Raw genomic sequence first — 16,675 nt, 5'->3', positions numbered from 1 at the left:
GGTGTGGAGACTGCATCATGGGGTGCATTGGGTCTTGCCACCTTACAATGTTATTCCTTATTTAGAGTATTAAACTGGATATTTGGAAAATACATGCAGCAACAGAGCCTGAACCATTGAAACAAGCCAATTCGCCACTAAACAGAGCAAGGACCAGAATGGTTTAAAACCAATACAATAGACTACAGTATAATAAGGTCTGCAAGATGGGTATGGATGGACAGGAATGCATTTAGGAAGGTCGTGTCTATTAACGCTCTGAAATTCACAAGGAAATCAGAGCAAGGAAAATAAGATACACGCAATTTCAAGTGTCATATGAGGTATACGACACAGCCTCGAGCCTGTGCCAAAAATGTTTAAAATAGGACAATAAAACTCAGGGGAAAAGATACTCAAAATCTGTATGGTGATGACCTGTATATGTAGCACATACAATCGCTGATTTGACTACGAACAATCGTAATTAACGTCGTATTTACTCTAACGTTACAAAGCAAGCGAGGTCACTGACTCGGCTGACTGTGGCCTTAGATTAAACCTAGAACTTGGTAAGCACAGACGATGTTCCACAACTTCTTTGTCTACATCAGACAGACAAGTCGTGTGGATAACTGAACTCAATTGATGCTACAGTGGCTACTAGTCATCGGTGTTGTTAGGGGGGGCAAGATAACCATAGCAATGGTGTTTCTCCCTCGTTCTCATTGGTAGAAACCCCGTCGCCCAGCGCCAGTCGACAGGCCAGCTAAACCTGTCCCACAAGGCCCGCCTTCACTCCCCGCGCTAAGCTTTCACTGGTTAATATTCTGAACTATGACGGTTGACCAGATCAAAATTGACGTTCTTATTGGGGATCAAGTTAAACTGGTAACGCCTTTTCTATCATACTTGGTTGAGAAGGTATACTACTTTTTTTTTTTGCACCTCCCTCCATCCAAGCTCACGGCAGATCAATTCGGAGGAGCTGAACGTATTCTGGAACGTCAAGTAAGTCGCTTTTCATAAGGTCTGATCTTCGAATTTCGTGTAAAACATAGTGTCTGATTTGTGTCATTTTTTTAAACTAGGGCTTTAATGCTTTGTTTTCTGGAAGGAATGGAACAGATCTGCCACTGCGAAAGGGATAACTTAACAGTTACATCGCGGCACTTTTGCTGCATCCATCTTGTCATTGGTAGCTAGCTACAAAATAAAAATGCTTTGTTCTTTGCTGAAACGAGCACACCCCGCGGTCGCGCTTTTATTTTGTGGTATATGATGCTGTTTTAGGCATAGCTCCATTTTCAAAGAAAATAATGGAAACGTTATATATAACCTATACCGTATGAAAGAAGAATGAAGAATGGGTAATTTCTATGGGTCAATTGGGAAGTCTTGCTAACATAGCTAACTTTGCAGTCAGCTTGATAACGTAGACTGGTGTTTGGAACAGCATTTTTCGCTTCTTTTCACTATTGTTGGAAGCATTACTTATTAACTTGGCTAATATCTAGACTGGCTGCCTTGTTAGCCATGCAGCTCAACCATGTTGAGTAATTACCTAATTTATTCGGCAGCAGCAGTTAAGCTAACCTTAGTTATTGGGCTAACTTTGGTGATTAATCGAACAGCGAAAGGCCAATGAGACGTAACGTGGATAAACAGATTGATGGGTTGTTGTTAATTTTACTTTAGGCTCTTATTAGCTACTCTTCGTTAAGGTTTAATGCTATCCAATGGTAGGTTAGACTAAAGGTAGGCTACATTAAAATGGTGTAATTCATTCCACTAACATGCAAGAACGTTTAACCAAGGTTATGTTGTTGGTAGCAAATTGACATGCAGTGAGCACCATAATTCATTGGACAAGTTGAAGTCCAGACTGTCAGCTATTTGAGGGTATTTTCATCCGTACCGTTTCGAAATGGCAGCACCTTTTGTACCCACATTTTAAGGTACTACAAGTATTTGTTCAATTGGCTTCACAGATGTGTTTCGTTAGGCATTCATTTGTGTCGTTAGTAAATTGTTGATGTCGTTGACCGGATTCTAGACTTTGCAATTGCCTTTGGAGATTATTATTGGGTGTGACAATATGAGGAAGACAAGATGCAAACCACTGATAAACCTGAAGGACAGAAAGGCAAGATTAGTTTGTTGAAAAAGCACTAGTTTTGGAACAAAGTCTTGTGGACTGATGAGACAAAGATTAACATGCACCAGAGTGATGTAAAGAGGAAAGTGTGAAGAAAAAAAGGAAATGATCCAAAGCATCTATGAAACATGGTGGAGGGGGTATTATGGCTAGGGCCTGTATGGCTGCCAGTGGAATGGGCTTACTTGTCTTCACCGAGGATGTGACTGCAGACAGAATGAGGCCATGTACAAAAAGTTCTCTAATGGTGGTTCATGGATGAATATACGTCTGCACTTCAACCTCATCATTGTATCCTTTCAAACTGTATCCTTCAAACCACTAGAGTACAGAAGCAAAATAACAAAAAATACATCACTGTTCAATTAATTATGGTGCTCACTGTAGCTAATGTTATCCTCTATTTGACTATTGTTGAGCTAGCTTTTTATAGCTTTGTATTAAGACAGGTATAGCTACTTAAAGACAAGTTGAAATCAAAATGAACTGCAACAGTAAGCACTTATGACAACGTGCATCACAGTTAATGTTGTCTGTTTTCCACAGGTTTGCTTTAAAGAGTACATTACCTAACGCAAAATAAACGAGGCAAGGAACCAGGAATGGCGTCTTCTGATGTTGATAAGGCCAAGTTAGCGGAGCAGGCTGAGCGCTACGAGGATATGGCCCTCATAATGAAGACATTAACAGAGGAGAAAGGGAAATCCTTTAAAGAAAACCTGCCCAAAGAAGATGAAGAAATGAACCTGCTGTCCAACGAAGAGAGGAACCTGCTGTCTGTCGCCTACAAGAACGTGGTTGGAGCACGCCGGTCCTCCTGGAGGGTGATATCCAGCATGGAGCAGAAGAGCGACGAGGACAACAAGAATGGAATCAAGGAATACCGCAATAAGGTGGAAACTGAGCTGAAGAAAATCTGTAAAGAAGTACTGGTAAGTTATAGCAAGCCAACGCACTTGCCACTACGCGCACCAAATAAGCGTTTTGCATCCCAACATTTTAAAGTAAAACCCAGGCTGTGTTCAAAACAACATACTACATACTGCGTTAGTATGTACTGTGTACACTGTATACTGGTCTGCACAGTAGTATCCAGTATAGTATACAATAATTTTACCTCCGACGAGTAGGCACATTTTTCTATGAGAATACTATAGCAATCCGTAAAAGAATTCCCAGACTTTCCATGTTCGAGCCAATAATGAGGCTCAGAGGAAGCAAAGAGCGGCATTTTGACAAAAAATCCAGTGTTAGTGGCAGTATAACAAGCTAATAATTTAAACAGAACATATTTTATTAAAGGAGTAACATGGTGGTTGGTCACACTTTCCTGGGTTTTTATATGCAATTTGCACAAGAGGGCATTGGGGAAAGTTTTGGAGAAATAAGCATTTTAAATTTATCGTCCTATTTACAACCGGTTGAGTGTTCCTTTTGTAGTGCCTCACACGAGGATAACCACTCTCCTTATCCCTCCCCTATAACTTGTGACCTCAAAGTTTACGCTGCTGGCCTCCAGGCAAGACAATACAAATATTTCACTAACGTTAGGTTCACTTAAATTAGAGTCTTTTAAGGGCTACTAGACTATTTCTGGTTTTATTCATTTAGCGTTATCTAGCTAGCTAGTTTGGTTTCATAAGGTGACTATTGATAACGTTAGCTAGCTAATTTGTTCTCATAAGGACGTTAGTTGTGCTTTTGTCTCAACTTGGCTAGCTCGGTAGCTTGCAAAAATGATCATTGGATAAGTCAGCGTCCTTATCTTAGCTATCGATAGTTCATGTACTAAGTTAGCTAGCTTGTGAAAATTCAGTTTCCCAAGATGAGCACGCATCATGGAGATGGCTATGGTAACAAAAAAACAATGTGTGGAAAGTGGCAGCATGGTCTGTTAATCATAGCTAATTGACAGTTCTCATTACCACACCCAGACAGTTAGGGTGAACTCTTATAGTGGGAAATTTAGGCTTAAGAAAAATATGTTTTTAAAATACATTTAAATGACTGAATAATACAAAAATGATGCACACTTGTTTTGTTGTTGCCTAAAGACAACTGGCAAGTGGTCACACTCAACCACCATGTTGCTCCTTTAACGTTGTAATGTAATAGGGATGGGCATGGTTAATCGATTAACTGTTTAATGGAAATGGACATTCAACCGAAACCGGAAAACGTTATTTTATTTTTATTTATTTATTTTTTTCACATTTTAATATTTCTTATTTAATATTATTATTGGGCTATCCAACAGTATTGTCAACCTGAGCTTGAAGAAATAAACTTACTTTCCAATTAAACTTCAGTCATGTTTACCCTTAGGGTGTATATTTTGGAGTCCAGACTTAATTTGGCCATTGTATTAATGAAACAGCATTTCATTGTTTCTACTTTGCTGGATGCATTAAAGAATTAGGCTTTTTCAGTCAACTACATTTATAAATGCATATATGTAGCTATAGACAATTTATTTTTACTAGAAACAAATGTATTAATTGAAACACAATGTCCTTGTTGCTGAGAGAAAATGCTTTGCGCAGCCTAAAATTTCCTGCTGCGACTGAAAGCGAACTGCATCATCGCTGAAGGTCACTAGTTTACCATCGCTAAAAGTAAATATAAAGTTAGCCTATTAACTAATGTTGGTAAGTAATTTGTAGAAATTGGACACTGTATTCCAGACTAAGTCCAAGCCATGACACTTCCTCCACCGTGCTTCACAGATGAGCTGTTTTGGATGATGAGCAGATCCCTTCTTTCTCCAACCTTACCATCACTTTGGTAGAGGTTAATCTTGGTCTAATCAGTCCATAAAACATTGTTCCAGAACTTTTGTGGCTCATCTCTGTACTTCTTTGCAAATTGTAATCTTGCCTTCTGATTCTTACTACTGATCAGTGGTTTGCATCTTGTGGCATAGCCTGCCCTGTACAGAATGTTTGTGATGTCACTGACTGATGTCTTGGGGGCTTTTCGTCACAGCTCTCAAAATGTTTCTGTCATCAACGGCTGTAGTTTTAATTGGTCAACTTTCTTGTCTGTTACTCAGTATACCTGCGATTTCTTTCTTTTTCAGGATATTGTTGTTGTACAAGCTATCCCCAATAGTTGTGCAATGGCTTTGATCGATTTATCCTCTTTCCTAAACTTCAAAATGACTTGCTTTTCTCCCAAAGACAGCTCTCTGGTCTTCATGTTGGTTTATCTTTTCTACCCATCGTACAAACATTTGTATTTGTGTGTCCACAGCATGAGCTATTTATTTCCTAACCAATCAATATAACAGGACACATCTGGGCGAGAAACACCTGTCAGTCACATGTTCCAATACTTTTTCTCATCTAACTATTGGGTGGTCTGATAAACAAGTTAGAACATATCACCTTTTGTCACAAATCTAGATAAAAATACCAGGAATCCAAAGCTGAGATTTGGATCTGTCATCTCATGTACATCTTTTGACCTCAAACTATTGCAAAAACAATGGAATTGACCTTGCTGTTGCAATACTGTTGGAGGGGACTGTAAATAATGGCCTACTGATTTTTCTGGCAAAAATAGACCAGTATGGTATGATTTACAGTGTGATAAGTGTTATTGTAGCAGATTCTTTTAAAAAAACTGCTCTTTTTACTTCGCTGTTCCATATTAATTCTTTGCTCTATTTTTTGAAAGACACTCCTCTCTAGCTGATGGGTCAGAATTCTTGTAGGCCCTGAACCTGGCTACGCTCTCTTCCCTTAAAATGTGAAAACTGTACTTGTAAAACATTTATTAATTCTTAATGGTTAATAGGAATTATATTTACAAAAAGCTAAGTGTTGGATTCTCTAATGTTGTGTGTAATGGACATACATTCAGATATAATTTTCTAAAAATTTTCTAAAAAAGCTTATGTTAATTATGTTGTAATGTACATTAACTTAAATTAAATCTACAACACAATAAATTGTGCAAAAAGTGAAGGTGTCTGAATACTTTCTGAAGCCATTATATTGTACCAGTGAGTAAAAATGGTAAATTATTAACAGAGACTTATTAACCTTTTACCATAGCTTGGGGGTCCTTCAGAAGCTTCTGTATGATACCACTTCCTGTTTGATGACTTATTAAAGTAAAACATTTTAGAAATGTGCTCCGGATGAAATGTGCTTGGATGAAATTGCAGTGCTGGGACAAAGGCCTTCGGAGCCTAAAAATCAATTGAACTTTAATTTGTTAACTTGATAATTTAATGAAGTCAAAATGTCTCAAGTGTTTTTTCCCCCGAAGACCACACAGGGCAAAACGTCACCCATGGCCTGAGCCAAGCGATTACATTGATATATAATTTATTGTATATATATATTTTTTATTAATAGATCTCCCACAATTATTATTCTATTTACTTTTATTTATTTGGAGCAGCCCAGTTTCCAAATACGAGAGGCCAAATACTAGAAAGGTAGTGAAACCATATGTTGCAAAATTATTTTCTTGAAATATAGAATGGCACAACTGATTTAAAATTAAAACGATTAAGAACTAAACTTTTGTACCAAGCACCATTAACGTCATACTAGCCTCTCTGGTCATATCCAATGAGTATCAGGGTCAGGGTCGCTCTCCCGGGTGGGAAAACCTGGGTTGACCCTTTCACAGTGATAGCAAACACAGCAATAGCAAACACAGGACATTCCCGAGTCGTTGCATCCGTGTGAAAGGGGTATAAGGAAGCACATCAATTTTTCTTCCCTTGGGGAAGCCGCACCTTAACTGAGCTGGCACTGTGCTTGCGGAAAGGTATGCATGGATTTTTACAGCCTTTAAGTTCCTCATGACCTGTGCTTGAAGTTAAGATTTGATCGCACACATTAATTTAGCGAGAGGTAAATTTAGAGGTTATTGTGCAGAGTGACTTGCAATGAAAGAAAGCATAACTGCATTCATCTACATGAGCAACATTTTCAGAGCAATGAGTGTCTGCAACATAATTCTAATACTTTATTACGCAATTTACTGTCAAAATTCAAATATTTGAAAATGTGGGGGTCATGTTAGATGGTAAGGGCAGTGGTCTGGCAGACAGATGATTGCCAGTTTAATCCCCTCCCTGGGTGTGTCGAAGTGTCCCTGAGCGAGCAAGACACCTAACCTCCAATTGCTCTTTCAGAGCTGGTTGGTGTCTCGCATGGCAGCCAATTGCCGTTTAAGTGTGAGTTCATGTGTGTGAATGTGTGAATGAGAAGCATCAACTCTACGAACGCGCTATATAAATTCTGTCCGTTTATCATTTACGTGTTTTGGTGCCGATCTTTAAGTAAGGCTGCTTTGAGGTTTTCTTTTCGCTACGTGCCCCACCTTCACATGCATAATGAATGAAGTATTTCACAAAGGTTTAAGCGCAGGCCGAATGTGACAAAAGGACAGGGCTCTACACTACAGTGCTCCCATTTTAGGAGCATTTGCTGCTGAACTGATAATGTGTGTGAACTGACTAAATAATTTAGGAATGTATGAATTGGGGTGCATTAGTGTGCTACTCCTTCAACTTTCGGACCACGTGATCATTGGGGAAAATGTTAGCGTAAGCCCCTTCGGGAGCAGCTACATTAGTGACTCGCCAGGCAAAAGCCTTATACGGCAAAGGTATGTTTGAATGGGTGGAGTACCATTACAGTCATCTTCTTGAATGGCTGAATCCAATTCCTGTTTTCCTAGAGAGTACCTCCTTAGACATTTTCAAGTAATTTTTAAGCAATGGTTTCCTATGGAGCTAATTGGTTGCGAATTAGTTTCACAACTCGCATCTGTTTTCGCAACCACAAAACTCACGTGTTTACACATCGCAAAAGCGGTTTCACAAAATGAAAACCACGAATTGCAAACTACAATGCTCATGCTGTGGACACAAATACAAATGTTTGTACGATGGGTAGAAGAAGACACGCGTATGCACCAATCAAAATTAAGGTATCGGGTAGGGCTGCTCCAGATTTTTTTAGTGAATCCTTAGGCTGGAATTGCTTTGGACGCATAGGGTTTTTGTTGTGGAGCTTGCTTCCAATCGGGTAGTGAATTATAGAGGTTACACAGGCTGCGTAGTGTGTGCCTGCTACCATCCACTAGCGTGGGGGCTGAATGGGAGTGAGCTTCGCACAGCGAGCCCTACGCATCCCGTACAGTTCCAGTGTTAGGCTAGTGTTGCGAAAGCAAAACAAGTCGCGGCTTGTCAATTATACCAGAAGCGCTCTTCCAGGCACAGCGCATTTGTGTAGGCCGCTCTGAAACTGCCTTTAGAAACAATTTGCACGTTATTTTTTAATGAAACTTTCTTTATCACAATTAGTCACGTTTTAAAACTGGTTGCAGTGAAAAAAATATTCTTCGTGTTTTTGTAAATGAAACTTTCCGTTTTACAACCCCGGTGTTGGCTTCTATGTTTACGGTGTCCGTGCGGCCGTAGCATAAGCAACCTAGTCATCCATTTATTGATGTATGCTTATCAAATCTATTGTCTAGGAATATGCTTCTACTGCGATATGGTGACAGTATGACCGTCAACTACTAATTGCGTGCACTATGCAGCGTGTGTAACGGCTATAATTTACTAGCAGGGGTGCCGAATGGAAGCGAGCTAGACACCACAACGCTTTAGCTCGGCTACTTCAAATTGCACAATGGATTAACTTGTTTTGGATATGAAATGGGTGGGCTAACTAGGTGGCTATTTGGCTATTTAAATGTACAATCGAGGTAGGGGAAAACATTGATACAGCAGAGTTTTGCAATTCTTCCTTTCTGTGATTGAGTTCATACAGTGGAAGTATATCAGGCAGATGTCTAAATGGTTAAGGGTAAATTATATCTGTTATTTTAAAGTGTGGAACTGAAATTGCCAAAATCTGTCATACCCAAACTGAAAAAAATTCTAGTGTTATGAAGTGCAACAATAATTCATTTATGTTTTCGCAACTTATTTATGCTTTGTGTGAATACATTTTATGGCACATTTGGAAACCTACACTCACATGCCAACGGCGATGGGGTGCCATGCAAGACACTGACCAGCTCGTCGGGAGCTATTGGGAGTTGGGTGTCTTGTTCAGAGACACTTTGACACACCCGGGGTGGGGGATTGAACTGGCAGCCTTCCCACTGCCAGACGACCTCTCTCACCTCCTGAGCAAATGCCGCCCCTATTTAATTTTTCTATTAATCTGATGTGTGCAGTATATTGGCCTTACACGTTTGTTCCTGCTCTCCATGTAATGCCATTGGCTCTTTTTTTTCATACTTTTTTTTTTTTTTTTTTTACCTCAAGTGTATATGTATATTCATTAAATGTCATGGAATGGAGCAAGCAACTGTCCTCATTAAATGCTGCCACAGTGTGCTATATTAGAGAGAGCAGCATCCTGGCCTACTCTTCAGACTGGATCTGGGGCAAAGTCTATCTAACACACTTGATGCGTGTCCCCAGTGTAGCCCACTTTCCAATGACTTTGCAGGCTAAATATATCCTTTCCGCACAGCCCTGATACTGGTTCACTGCTCTGAGCGTGTATGTGAAAAGTAAATGTCGCTGCCAGATTTCCACATCCAGGCTTCTCCATTTCCAGTAAGATATAATTACATGGTTTGCCACAGCACTGTGAAATTTGTGGGACATTTTCCCAACTCTAGTCCCTGAACTTTGCATTCGCCAACATGATCCCTATATGGGCTTGCAAGTAAAACATTTTTTAAGGTTGTACCGTCGCGACTACAAAGTTACGTTTTAAAATGATTTGCTCATACGGCTTTAGTTCCCCCCGTGTACTATGTGACCTGGGGCCATTCACGACAGCTTGCGACAACTTGTCATAATCTCTAGCTTTTGAATGAGATGTGCTTTGTTAGGGTTTGAATGAAAACCTACAGGATCGTAGATTGCTTGTCCTATGTGCACATTATTGGCAAATAAGGGCGTAACTTATCCCACATTTATGCAGAATCTTAATTCTTAACTCCTCTTTCCTCAGACATTGCTGGACGACTATTTAATTCCCTACTCTACCCCCGCCGAGTGCAAAGTCTTCTATTACAAGATGAAGGGAGACTACTACAGGTACCTTGCTGAAGTTGCTGGAGACGAGAGGAAAGGTGAGTGTTAGAAGCATTTTCGGACCCTAGTCTAAATTTGAATGCACTATTTGGGCGTGCAAAGATAATGGTGCCTAATGTAATGTAATGTAATGTAGTGCAGTAATGTTATATCTCCGATTCCATACCCTGTTCGGTTTCTGAGTTTCATATCTCTGAGGGTTCTACTCTGTTAAATTACATTACATTACATTAAATTATTGAATGGGCGCCTTCAATGTGCTGGTTCTTTGATTTCTCGTAGCTTTCATTGTTGTTCCGTCCAGCCTTAGTCCTTAGCACTACGGATATATGTGCCATTACCACTCCTGTTATTACCCCCTTTGACCTGTCACTTCAATCTGTTGCACATGTGTAGTATTAGATGAAGTTATTCAAAATATGAGGGGGTCAATAGGTTCTATTTGAAAGTGGGGTAATTGGGCTGAGCAATATTTTATCTAAATGGTATTACGATGTTGGCACTTGAAATTACCGCGATTTTTAGGAGATACTGAGATTCATTGATATGCAATCTAATAATTAGAAGAAAGATCCTGAGAAAGAAGAGTAGGGTTTCTCCACAACAAGAATGTTTTCATTTAACGGATAAAACCGTATGCAATGGCTGCACAGTTTAGCTTGAAAAAGTACAACATAGCCAACAATATTTCAGGGTAGAGTATACTTTACCACAACATTTTTCTTCATCAAACAAAGTAGTATTTTTAAGTTAGTGGCTTCAGACCCCTTCACGTTTTGCACACTTTATTGCAGATTTTATTGTAGAAGTGAAAATTGTATTTTTATTGTTATTTCTGCAAATTTATTAAAAATCAAAAACTGAAAGTATTCAGACCTTTTGCTGGGGCACTCCAATTTCTGGTCATGTGTATCCCGTTTGCTTTAATTATCCATGATGTGTCTATAACTTGATTGGAGTCCACCTGTGATTCCATTAATTGATGATGTTTTTTGGATAATTACATTGTGTGGTAGAAGTTTCTGGTAGTGAATACTGTTCCAGGTGGTGTGCAGTGATGACTAAATATTGCCTGTTTTTTGTTTTTGTATTTGCTTTTGTGTGCAATAGAGACTATAGAAAACTCTCAAAAGGCGTACGAGCAGGCTAAAGAGGGTGCGAAGGCAATGCAGCCCACGCACCCAATCCGGTTGGGCCTGGCGCTGAACTTCTCCGTCTTCTACTACGAGATTCTCAACTCCCCCGAACAAGCCTGTGCTCTTGCCAAAACGGTCAGTCATTCCGCTGCATCTGTCCGTCAAACTGCGGCGTGCCGGACTAGCAACGTGCACGATACTGTCTGTAATGCAGTGTTCAACACTGTCCATAATTCTGTGCTCAACATTTCACAGGCAAAACATTTTCTGCTGTCACTGCCAACTGTCTCTGCTCTATGCGCTATGCTACAGTACTGACTTTGCTCCATGCCCCATTTTAATGTCAAGCCGTTATGCTCTATGTACCATGATGCTAACCGTTTATACCGTAACGGCACACTATTTTTGCTGTATGCGCTATTCTACATGCACTACGCTACAATGGCTTTCTGACGTATGCATCAGGCTACAATGCTAATTTCTCTGCTTAATGAGACTCATCAAGATGGGGAGGATTTGATGGTTGGATTGAGAGTGCAGCCAAAATGCTTGTGACCCTTAATGGCAAGATTGAATGAGTTACCTGTTTTCGGAACCTCACCCGGTCATGCACTGTACCTGTTTTATTTGTCACAGGCCTTTGATGATGCCATCTCTGAGCTGGATAAACTGAATGAAGATTCATACAAAGACAGTACTCTCATTATGCAGCTGCTAAGGGATAACCTTACAGTAAGTTTTGCGTTTCCCTCCAGCTGCTTCTGGACCTGTTACCTGTAATTCGCCCTTCTTTTGTCTTTGTAAAGATACAAGTTGAATTTCCTCTGTTGGCAGTAAAGCATGTTGGGGTGCAAATTATTTTTTGAATTTGAGGCTTTTGAGGACAGAAACGATAAATGAATTATTATTGTACGGCAATGCAATGTTTTCGTAGAGTGTCAGTCTGTCAACTTTTTGGAAGTGCTAGTGAGCCTTTTTCAATGATAGGAAGGGATGTACAATGTTTTAACACAAAAATCTTACCTGTTTTACCTTTAAATTGCAGTTATGGACATCAGACACCGCAGCAGACGAAGGTGAAGGTCAAGAGCCCGTCAAGAGCTAGACGCACAGACTCCTCCCAAATGGAAAAACGGGGAAAGAATTTACAAAACCTTTTTACACTTATCCATTCCTTATTGCTCCACATATACATAAGAAACTTCTAGCAATGAAAATGTATCAGTACTGAATACATGGAAATTCAGCAGTTTAGTTTTTCAGCTTTTGAAAAGAAATTGGGAACAAAAAAAACCTCCATTCCTTCATTTGTGTTTGTCCTGGCCTTCCATATGCGTACTTTCTGCTGTAGAAAAGTATTAAGAGCTTCACTTTATATTGATGTCAATTTCCCATTTAAAATACGATTTGAATATTAATGTGGCATTGCAGGGCGTTAACATAGTGTGACAAATCGCACTTAAAATTTCAAATGTGAGCGGTTGGCACACCATCATAGTGAGGGTTTCCTTGTGTTAAACGGATTTAAATTAACGTGTTTCTCAGACAATTTTCTGTGTTCTTTCTGCACAACGCTGCATGGTACCAGCTGCTGTAATAGTCCCCTAGCCTGCAGTGACCCTGTGCGTGCTGGCTGTTTGGTACTGCAGTGGAGGGAGGGTGTTGGTGTCACACAGCCAGTCTCTGACATTGTAACTTGCCTAAATGAACAGGGTTGGGGGACTTTCTGAAGACCAAAATGAAAATGACAAAAAAATACAAATAATAATCTTAATATTACATGTCCTACACTGGAGAGGGAAGTGATGTTGTGCTCATCAGGTCTAAGTGTTGGATCTAATACTTTTCAATGCAGGCTTATGCACATGTAAGGGGGTGTCTGGTTAATGCAGTGGGTGTCATTTTGGAGATTTGGACCACTATTGTGTTTTGCTAATCATTGATTGTACTCCCCAATAAGCCAATAAGTGAAAATGTCCAGTGCCCTACTTAATGCCTGTGTGACATGAATAAAAATGATTACATTTTATAAACCAAGCTGTGCAATGTTGTTAATTTATTCTGGGGTGTGTATGGTATGTGTGTGGTAGGGTTTTGTGAAAATCTAGAAATGTTTAATCCTATGCCATGGGCATTATTATTAGCTAGACATATTTTCCATTATTTCTTGCCAGTACTTTTTACCCATATTCCATCTTCCTTCATTGAACTTGCAGTTGTATCTAACAAGCATGAAGGGTTAAGACTTATTTCCCTGCCAACTGCCAACATTTCCATTGCAAATCAAATGTATGCAGTTTAAAATATTTCATACAAAGTAAAGATGTTAAATCGGTATTTGTTTACGTGTGGGACGTTTTTAGGCAACCAAGGTCTTAGAAGTAATTTAAATGGCTTAGATTTTCGTGCATTTTAGTTTACCTCCTATGACTTGTATACAGGACTGAAGTGGTACTTTCTGAAGAAGAAAGATTCAGTGGAGAAATTGCTTTACTTTTGAGCTCTGATCTGTAGGAGGTGAATAGTAGTAACTAAAGTGGAATGGTGTTACTAGATCTGAAAAAAGCATTTGATTAGATAGATTACAGCATCCCACCTGTAAATGAAAAGCCATTGGGTTTTAACCACTCATCTGTAAATTGGATTGTGTCCAAACAGAACTAGAGCAGTTTGATATTAATGGAACACTGTCAGACCTGAGATTGGCTGTGGGGTCCCACAGGGATGTATTCTTGGGCCTCTCATTTTCCTGCTGTACATAAATGACATGCAGACTGCCTGCTCCTGCAGACTTCCTCTATGCAGATGAATAGTCTGCAGTTGAAGAGATCCTCAGTGTAGAGCTGTCAAATTTGCCGTGCTGGAACAGAAAGACTTGAGTCCGGCAACTGTAATTAAGCCAGACTTGGCTGGGATTTGAGCCAGGAGCAGGCTACAATCGGCCCAAATTTGCGAGTACATCTGACTGGGGGATGCAGGAACCAACTGATGCATCTACCAAAGAGCTGTCTGTACCATAGACCATAAACTTTGGTTACTTTCTGTTCCACAATTTGAATGTGGCTGTGCGCTTCCAGCAACAAAATTGAGAAGGTTATATCTGCAGCCTGTCTACTGAGAGGCTTCTTGCTCTCAGTGGAAAGGCTCTCACAAGACAGGAAAAGGAAACTGATATCATGTATCAGAAAGAGGAAGAAGCATGAGATCAGAATTTTAGAAGAGCCAAAAGCGTGATTGTTGAAACGGATAAGAAGTTAAGCATGATAACAGCAATAGCTAATAATAGCTAATAACGAACAGATAATCGGATAAACGTAACGTTAGGTTGCATGTTATCAAAGATCAATAAGCCTGCTTATCATTGGCTGTCTTTATCAGTTTATCCAAATTTCAAAATGTGTGATGACCCAGGTAGCCTAAAACATTACCAAGTAGCATTTTCCCTCTTTTTGGTAGCTAATTTCATGATTTTCCATGTCTTCAGTGTGTTTTACTCACTTTATTAGGAACACTATACTAATACTAGGTAGGGCCTCTCTTTGCTATCAAAGCAGCCTCAGTTCTTTGTGGCATGGATTCCACAAGTTGTTGAAAACATTCCTTTGGGATTCTGTTCCATGCTGACATGATTGCATCATGCAGTTTCTGCAGATTTGTCCAGCTGCACATTCATGCTGTGAATCTCCTGTTCAACCACATCTCAAAGGTGTTCTATTGGATTCAGATTTGGTAAGTGGGAAGGCCAATTGTTTATGAAAACAGTTTGAGATGACTTTTGCTTTGTGAAATGGTGCATTATCATGCTGGAAGTAGCCATTAGAAGATGGATACATTGTGGCCAAGAAGGCATTCAAGATATTGATTGGTATTAATGGGCTCAAAGTGTGCCAAGAAAATATTCCCCACATCATTACACCACTGTTACCAGCCTGGACTATTCACACAAGGCAGGTTGGGTCCGTGGATTCATGCTGTTGGTGGTAATTTCTGACCCTACCATCTGTATGTCTCAGCAGAAATCGAGATTCATCAGACCAGGCTACATTTTTTCCAGTCTTCAACTGTCCAGTTTTGGTGAGCCTGTGCCCACTGCTTTCTCAGCTTTCTGTTCTTGGCTGACAGAAGTGGAACCCGACGTGGTCTTTTGCTGTTGTAGCCCATCCGCCTGAAGGTTTGACGTGTTCTGCAGTACCCTTCTGCTCACCACAATTGTACAGAGTGGTTATCTGAGTTACCGCAGAACTGCTGCTCACTGGATGTTTTTTTTGTTTTTCGCACCATTCTGAGTAAACTAGAGACTTGTGCTTGAAAATCCCAGGAGATCGGCAGTTACAGAAATACTCAAACCAGCCCGTCTGGTACCAACAATCATGCCACAGTCAAAATCACGATCACATTTTCCCCATTCTGATGGTTGATGTGAACATTAACTGAAGCTCCTGACCCATATCTTCATGATTTTAAACACTGCACTGCTGCAACAGGATTGGCTTATTATATTATTGCATGAGTAAGCAGGTGTACAGGTGTTGCTAATTAAATGTTCAGTGAGTGTATTTTGACAATGTTTTGGTTAAGAACTGCCAACTACCTCTTAGAAGTTAGAACTACTATTAGTAGCAATAATAACTGTTAATTTGGATACACTGATAGGCTAAAATCATTCTTTCATGTATTTTTTCTTATGGGTGAAAAACCACTGTTTGAGATCTGTATCACAAAGAAAGAGAAGAGAAGATTGAAAAGCCATTGGCATTACATGGGTTCTTGAGGAGACTATGTAACTTTGAACCTTTCATACCAGCACTCAGAACATGTTTTTTGTGTGTATTTTTAGTTTGTTTGATGTCAAATACAAGGGATGAGGTGGGACGAGGAGGGGCATACATATTTTTCTCTTTATTCTATTTCTATTTTTTTTTTTGGTACCAAACACATTTTTGCACTTTAGGAGATAACATTGTTTGCAGTGAGTCTGTAGTGATTTGAAAAACAATAATAAAACTGAAAAACAATACAATAAAAAGTTCATATATTTGGATCAGTTGCCATGACATTGCCTATTCTTTTTCAGGGAATTCATAGAAAACATCCATGTCCAAGTTAATTTATATAGCTTTTCAGGAACAAGTTCACAAAGTGCTTCACAGAGGCATAAACATACAAAATTATAAAATGAATAAAAATAATAAAATTAAACTAAAAATAATAAAACTGAAATAAATGCAAAGCCACAAAAACAGAGACCAAAAAAGAACTTTAGCTGAAAGCCACTCGATATAGGTGGGGTTTTAGCTGCTGCTTAAAAGTGTC

The 16,675-nt window shown here is 39.5% G+C and overlaps 1 protein-coding gene across 1 annotated transcript; it reads left to right on the top strand.

Moving 5' to 3' along the window:
* Positions 1-832: 832 nt before the first annotated feature.
* On the top strand, positions 833-13,399 carry LOC133139432 (14-3-3 protein beta/alpha-1-like). Its single transcript, XM_061258974.1, has 6 exons — positions 833-990; positions 2,684-3,069; positions 10,144-10,264; positions 11,337-11,497; positions 11,999-12,094; positions 12,408-13,399. The coding sequence occupies exons 2-6, from the start codon at positions 2,740-2,742 to the stop codon at positions 12,465-12,467; spliced, it is 768 nt and encodes a 255-aa protein (XP_061114958.1). The 5' UTR covers positions 833-990; positions 2,684-2,739; the 3' UTR covers positions 12,468-13,399.
* Positions 13,400-16,675: the final 3,276 nt, after the last annotated feature.

Source organism: Conger conger, chromosome 1 (assembly GCF_963514075.1).
Source record: "Conger conger chromosome 1, fConCon1.1, whole genome shotgun sequence".
Classification (NCBI taxonomy): Eukaryota; Metazoa; Chordata; class Actinopteri; order Anguilliformes; family Congridae; genus Conger; species Conger conger.
The sequence above is the reverse complement of the archived record's forward strand: the minus strand, read 5'-3'. Positions and strand labels throughout refer to the sequence as shown.

Coding starts and splice junctions, on each gene's coding strand:
- LOC133139432 (XM_061258974.1), top strand. CDS start 2,740: ATGGCGTCTTCTGATGTTGATAAGGCCAAGTTAGCGGAGCAGGCTGAG. Junction 3,070..10,143: donor AAATCTGTAAAGAAGTACTG/GTAAGTTATAGC, acceptor CTCTTTCCTCAG/ACATTGCTGGACGACTATTT. Junction 10,265..11,336: donor TGCTGGAGACGAGAGGAAAG/GTGAGTGTTAGA, acceptor TGTGTGCAATAG/AGACTATAGAAAACTCTCAA.